Consider the following 7,283-nt stretch of genomic DNA (forward strand, 5'->3'; position numbering starts at 1 on the left):
CTCTAGTTTACTCAAAGTACTCCAGTTATGCTCAACAAAAAAGGATGTCATGATTTATGGCAGGGATGTGCAATTCCCATCCTAACAATATCGCCTGTATCGATATATATTTCTATATTTTATAGCTGATTTTGTACTAAAATACTTGTTTCAGGAGTTGCTGCTTCTCAGAACAACATTAGAAGCTCAGTCAGATGATCACTGTGTGTGTTCTAACTCAGACCTTCATCTACAGAACTCACTCACACGTGCTGTCCCATAGAGGAGAAAAAGCCCAAAGTGACACATATTGTACAACTGATTGTACAGCCCTATCATATAGTCTCTAGTCCACCTCCTGGGCCTGGGTCTTTGGTCTCTGGACTTTTTCCATCTGTTTCTAACTCAGTGGATCCCGTCCTGTCGTTCCCCCTCCCCATCCCCCCACCACAGACGTCTCAGAGCGTGCTCAGACCAGCTGACGACCGTGTGAGCAGAACCAAGGAGGCTGAATATGACCTGTACATCCCTCCTCCTCCAGCAGCACCGTACGCAGCACTGTGAGTGACACACACACACACACATACACACACACACACACACACGCACACACACTGTATATCACATGATTAACACACTACATCAACATTTCATCACATGCACCTCCTTTAAGACCCTTTCAGTATTTTATAAATCCATAAAAATTTTATGAATACATGTTGTAAAATATATATTGATATTAAAATGTTTCTTTTATTAAAAAAAATATGTAAATACAATTTTGGAATGAAATTAGTTATTAATGAATCACAAATAAATAAACCCTTAATGTATTTATTCACTAAATTGATAATCAGTGGTTATATGGTACTTTTTAAAATATTTAATTTAATTAAATTTGAATTAATGAACAAAGTTAATTAATCAGTCTGCTCCCAATTGATTTCTAAATTTAAAAATATATACATTATACTACAGCTATAATTATCATTATTACTGTTATCAATAATAATAATAATAATAATAATAATAATAATAATAATAATGTATTATTATTAACATATAAATTAATTTATAAATAAATAATAAATACATTATTATTATTTGTATTATTAATAATGATAATGTTTATTAATATGTTTTAATTTAAATGTAATGTGATTTAGTCAATGACTTAAATAAATGGACATGAACCATTTTAAAACATGTATTCATTCATTTTTACACATGTATAGAAATAATAATAGAAAAATATAGTAAGTTTAATAATATAAATTTAATAACATACAATGAGGGTCGGCAAGGTAGGCAGTGCCTACCCAAGGGTGAATTGATATTTTGATTATTTGTTTGAATTTAAAATATAATTGTAAATAATATAATTATAAATGATTTATTTATCCATGTCCAATAGCCTACAGTACCTATATGTTTGAAAGTGTCAGCATTTTGTGCTTTTCATAGCCTAAATGACTAAACATCGTTATTTCCTGGTACAGCAGAGACGCTGCACAGTCTCACTCCTCTGTAAGGAGGAGGAGGAGTCAGGAGGAGGCCACACCCCCTTCCAAAAGCACATTGCTGCTCTGCCTCTGTTCCCAGAGCGTGTTTTTACGTGTTTACGCATGCGCAGTCAGTTCCCCAAGATGAAAACTATTTACATCCAAAGGCATCTCTCTACGCTGCCTTTGGACGTAACCGCGCTATGCTAAATGCTATACGTACGTTCACAGTGCATTGGTGAATTGATCCAGCGTAGCCGCTGCTACGTTCTCTAGCTAGTGGGCGGGATTACGCGACAGTCATAATGACAGCGCTAGAGACGATACATGCGTTCACCGGTACATACATAGACTGTAGAAAATACATACATAGCACTGTGCAAAGGACGCTGACATGATCACCTTTGTGGGCGCGTCTGTTTACATGTCAATAACGGCAGAGAGCTTCTTGGAGGCGTGGCTTCTCCAGCGCAGTGCCAGGTCAAATTTGTCAATAAAGTGGGAACGCGTCATCAATTTGTAGCGAGGTGTTTGGGCTCACCCTGTAGTAAGAAAGGAGCAAATCACCCTCTAACTAGCGATTGAGGGAATCACTGAAAAAAACACTTTCGGCATGTGTATGAATCCATAATAGACTTTTATGATGTTTAAAGCACAGAAAAGTTGATTTAGCGTAACATGGGCCCTTTAACTCATTGACTGCCAAAGACTTGAATTTGTGTTTTTTGGCTAGGGTTGCTAGGAGACAGTGTGACGAAGCTCTCCTGTGAATATCTAACTTGTACCATGATGTAGTGACCAACTGGTGACATGTAGGTGGCAGCAGAGCACCTTTGGATGAGAGATCACCCATAATGGGCAGAGCTCAGAGGGAGAGGAAAGGAGTTAATGAGACAGAAAATGGTTCTACAGAGTTGATGATGAAGTTCCCACCAGTTCACAGCAGCTCACACTCAAGCACAGCATGTGTGGAACTAAGTGGACTATTGAGAGTGTCGAGATGGTGAGAGAAAACGACCAAGAAACGGGTCAAGCGGTGAGACTCGGCATGTCCGGTATGAGGAGGAAGTTGTGTGTGGGGAGAATGACGGGGGGAGAGACTTGGAGGAACGCCAAAATACAGTAATAAAACCATTAAATTCTGACCCAGATAGCAAAACATTAATAGTGTTGCCGTCAAAATTAGTTATAGAAGGAAACTAATGTTGAGGTGTCACTAAAGCAAAAAAAAAAATAGCTTCAAAGTCACTCCTAGATTTTTCTCAGCTTTTTGTCACAAACTGGCGATTAGTGTGAAACTGGCCTCTATTCAACTGATGATTACAGAAGAACGAAACAAGCTAGAAACAAATTATATTTTCTGATGAAACTAGAGTCTAATCTTTCAGAATCTGATTTCAGATTTCAGATTGTCATAGTACAAAATATTCTGTAGATCTTAAAATATCAGTGAAAATCATATAAAACGCCTGGCAACATGGGGTTGGCTGCTCTGAAAAGGACTGGCAGTGAATGAGTTAATTGTGTTTTATGATGTTGTAGTGTTGTGGTGGTTAAGACCGGTCTCAAGACCAAATTTAAACGGACTTGGTCTTGTCTCGGACTCAGGATTTTCCGTCAAGACCGTTGTAGACCAGCACTAATTCCTGTTATTTTTAAACTTTTTTATAATGTGATAATAACACGGAGAAGAATGGGATAAAACAATCCTTTATTAATTATTTAATCCACCCCGTATAATGACCACAACCAATTACATTTATGTATATAATATGTTCCCCACAATATAAACAGGTTCACAATATAATTATTTTTTATAGTTTCTGTTTCCACTGTATCCAGAATAATAATAATAATAATTCTCAACTAGAACTATTGATTAATTTGTCACATGACTGTTCCAGGGTTTGAGTTTGTTTTATTTAGTTTCACATCTACCTGTAGATCTATGTTTTTAAACTGATGACAACTTGTTTGTAGTTTTATTTCAGAAAGTTTCACTTTTACAGTTACAGTTGGAAACCTTTGTTAATTGAATATCCTAGTTACATTACAGCAACCATATTAAACTATATCAACTAAGTGAATTAATAAAATAACCTGTTAAAGGCTTTTTCAAACTAAATAATAATCTTATGAACTCTGTGACCTGTTGACCTGAACAACTCAAAGAATCAGAATCAAGAATCATTATTTCTTGGCAGAAATGCTTTTAAACACTTGCTGTACATTCAGCTGACATAAAATAAAAATATTGTTTTCAAATATGTAGAATAATTGTGAATTTATCAGTAGTAGTTTTAATGTTTTAGTTAATTTTTTGCAGGCACCTTTTTTGTCCATCAAATGTATTTAAAATAAACTAAAATTAAAGAGAGAATGTTATTTAACTGTTGAACCTTGTCATAATTTTATTTATTTATAGATTTTTTTAAATTGAAAAAAAAACATTTTTATGGTGTTGGTCTTGACTCGGTCTCGGTGCATTCTGGTCTCGGATAGTGTGGTCTTGAACACAACACTGATGTTGATTTTGTTAGATTAACACTTGTCAGCAGAAACATATGAAATTGTCACTGGTGTCGACATTCGTGGTCTTGATTTGCAACGCCCTGCCTACCCAACCCTAGTGCTGTATATATATTATATAACACATGAATACAGAATACATTAAAAAACAAATTAAAGTGTTTTGCTGCTCCCTGCTGTTCAGTTCTATGTTGATGTTGTAGGTAGACAGTCGCCCCCTAGTGGACAAAGTAGGGTCAGCAGTTACTCTTTAAAATTAAAATAAAAAAACAGTACATTCGATAAAATAGAATAGAATAAAATGAATAAATAAATAAATGGAGGCACCTAATCTGTTTCTTCTTCTTTCACAGTGAGGAGCGTGTGGTCGTTTCTCAGGGACATCCCAGGTCTCCAAACTCATGTCTGGATGCCGACGTGTGGCGCCGCCCCCCCGCCATCACCGAGGGCAACAGGACGTCTGATTCCATTCAGCCAATGGGAGTGCGGCTCAGGCAGCGCCCGGCGTCAGTCTGTGAGTGAAAGCCCAACATCCTCCGTTCATCCATCCTGTTCATCCAACGCTAACTATGTGTGTGTGTGTGTGTGTGTGTGTGTGTGTGTGTGTGTAGGTAAACCTCGGCCCGTGTCCATGCCCGCTGAATCCTTCTCTGCTGTGTTTGACCCGTCATCATCACGGCCCGGCGCCCCCAGACGGAAAGGTGTGTTTGTTTTATTCACCTTCACAGTTCTCCTTATCACCAAAAGGACTCCAGTAACACAAGATGACAACATAAACACACTGCAAAACACACTAATTGACTGTAAAAACACACAAAACTACACAAAAATGCACACAATGACTCCTAAAATGCTAAAAAGGACAACAAAGCTGCAATAAATGGCATAAAAAAGCACAAAATAAATCCAAACACACAAAATGACCACAAAAATACACAAAAGGACAACAGTCAGAAACACACTGCAACACACAAGGACTATTAAATACACTTAACTGATAAAAGGGCTGCAATATTTATCTAAAAACACTAAAAATGAAAGCAAAAACACCTAGAACAAAATAATACACAAAAGGACAACAAAATTACATCAAAAACACACAAAATGATTCAAAATCCACACTAAATGACAACAAATTTGTGCAAAATAACAGAACAATACACAAAAAGACAACAGAAACACACAGAATTATTCCAAAAACACATAAAACAACCACACAAAAAACACAAAAATGCACAATGTGACTGAAAAACAAAAAGGACATCAATAATACACAAAACCACAAAAACACACATGAATACAAAATTATTCCAAAAACACACGAAAGTACAACTAATTTAAACAAAAAAGCAGAAAAATACACAAAAAAACTCCGGTAACAACGAACAACAATAAAAACACAAAATGAATCCATCAAACAGCTGTAATCATGTGACCATGTGTAAACGTAGTCATGTGACCATGTGTAAATATAGTCATGTGACCATGTGTGACCTCCCACTTAGGCCACGCCCTGCACAGGTGTCTGAGTAACGAGCGGATCGGCGCCATCTCAGAGGAGGAGCCAGGCTTCCCGCTGACGCACCGAGCCCACGGGGCCGCCCGCGGCGTGGACCGCATCAGGGGCGTCCCTCACTGGGAGGCTCCGCCCACAAGGACCGCCGCCTCCGCCTCGGCCCCTCCCCTTTCTCAGGGCGTCACCAAACAGTCACTGCTCGGAGGCTGGTTGGCTCGCCTCAGACTGCTGAGTCACTGACCATCCCCTTCAAAATAAAAGCACCACAGTATTCCTTGTTTTCAGCAGTAGAAACGTCACTTTGGACTCTGAAACATCCTGAATGTATGTGAAATATGATCACCTTTTTTAGTGTTTTTGTTATAAATAGAAGCTAAGTCAATGCTGCAGTGTTATAAAATATATATTATATTATATTTAAAATGTCCAGCGTTTCTTTCCCTCAGGAAGCCGTCAGTGCCTCAAAGCCTGTGAGTAACGCACTTCTAAATGATTTCTATATTTTCTCTAAGTCATTTATACAGAAATCTAGACAAATATTTCTGCAGCTTTTTTTTTAAAAAAAAAAAAAAAAAAAAAAGTATTTCTGTGGAATTTCTACAGATTTCCAAAAATGTTTTTTTTTTTGCAGGTTTTTTTTTAAAGGAATTTTTGCAGCATTTTAAAGAGGTTCCTGTAGTTTCTTAAAGAGATTTATGCAGATTTTTATGATCTCTGTTTGGTTTTATTTCTGCAGGTTTTTAAATGTTTAAAAGTAAATGTTTACTATTACTAAATGTTTGTACAGCTTTCCAGCAACTAGTTTAATAATGTAAATAAAACTGTGTAAACAAGTGTTTTATTGCAGAAATTCTGCATTTTATGCCTGATTTTATCGATATTAAAGCACGGACAGTCGTGCTGATGATATAATGTGTAGAAATTAAAATGTTTTAACAATAAAAACTTAAAACATGATTGTTGTAAAGTGGATTTTTTTTAAAGTAAAAACCAAAACACGCACACGTGCACACGTTTGATAACGGACAAATGCAACAAAAAAATTTGGGGACTCACCTGGAAGTTTTTTCCTAATTCCCATTAATTTTTTTTTTTTTTGCAAAAGCCAACGTATGTTTGAATTCTTGTTTAAAAATAAAAACAAACAGTTGAAAGTAAAAAAAAATAAAAGGTTTCATTTATTCAAGCACATTTTTTCAGGAAAATTACTTTCAACGGAAATTTGGTTAGTTTTTTTTTTTTTTTTTTTTTTTTTTAAGAGGACAAAATTAACTTCCTGGAATTATTACAAAGTTTAAGTTTTATAACCTGTGATATCCATCCATGTAATGATATTTTTAATATTAAAAGTTTAATATTTAATAGAGTCTTTTTTTGGTGTTCATGTCGATTTATTTTTTTAAGTTTTTTGTTTTTTGCATGTGAACATACAGACTTTAGATTTTGTTGGAGGACTCGTTTTCTGGTTGAATATTTTATTTTCCATTTTTATTTTTTAGTTTGTCTGGATTAAATTTGGTTTAAAAATTTAGGATATAAGTATGAATTTTTTTTTAACAACTATTTTAATTTTGGCAACATTTTATTTTGTTTAAAAATAAAGCAATTTTTCAGTTTTTTTTAACAAGTTAAAAATGTCTTAAAGTTTGTCTTTTGGTTTGATGTTAATCTCTGTTTGGTTTATAATAGTTGTGTATCGTATTTTGGTCCGTTTTTACAACCCGGAAGACATTTGTCACATACCGGAAACACCTTAA

General features: G+C 35.5%; 1 protein-coding gene across 2 annotated transcripts in view; it reads left to right on the forward strand.

The window, feature by feature from the left end:
- Positions 1–6,084, forward strand: part of LOC114458200 (connector enhancer of kinase suppressor of ras 3-like) — a 28,834-nt gene extending 22,750 nt beyond the window's left edge. For both annotated transcript variants that reach the window (XM_028440523.1, XM_028440524.1), the window contains exons 10-13: positions 433–539; positions 4,364–4,524; positions 4,622–4,711; positions 5,516–6,084. In XM_028440523.1, the coding sequence (XP_028296324.1) occupies positions 433–539; positions 4,364–4,524; positions 4,622–4,711; positions 5,516–5,766 (609 nt within the window). In that variant the 3' untranslated portion in view covers positions 5,767–6,084. The remainder of the gene's footprint in view (positions 1–432; positions 540–4,363; positions 4,525–4,621; positions 4,712–5,515) is intronic.
- Positions 6,085–7,283: the final 1,199 nt, after the last annotated feature.

The sequence above is a fragment of the Gouania willdenowi genome, assembly GCF_900634775.1.
Source record: "Gouania willdenowi chromosome 24 unlocalized genomic scaffold, fGouWil2.1 scaffold_320_arrow_ctg1, whole genome shotgun sequence".
Lineage (NCBI taxonomy): Eukaryota > Metazoa > Chordata > Actinopteri > Blenniiformes > Gobiesocidae > Gouania > Gouania willdenowi.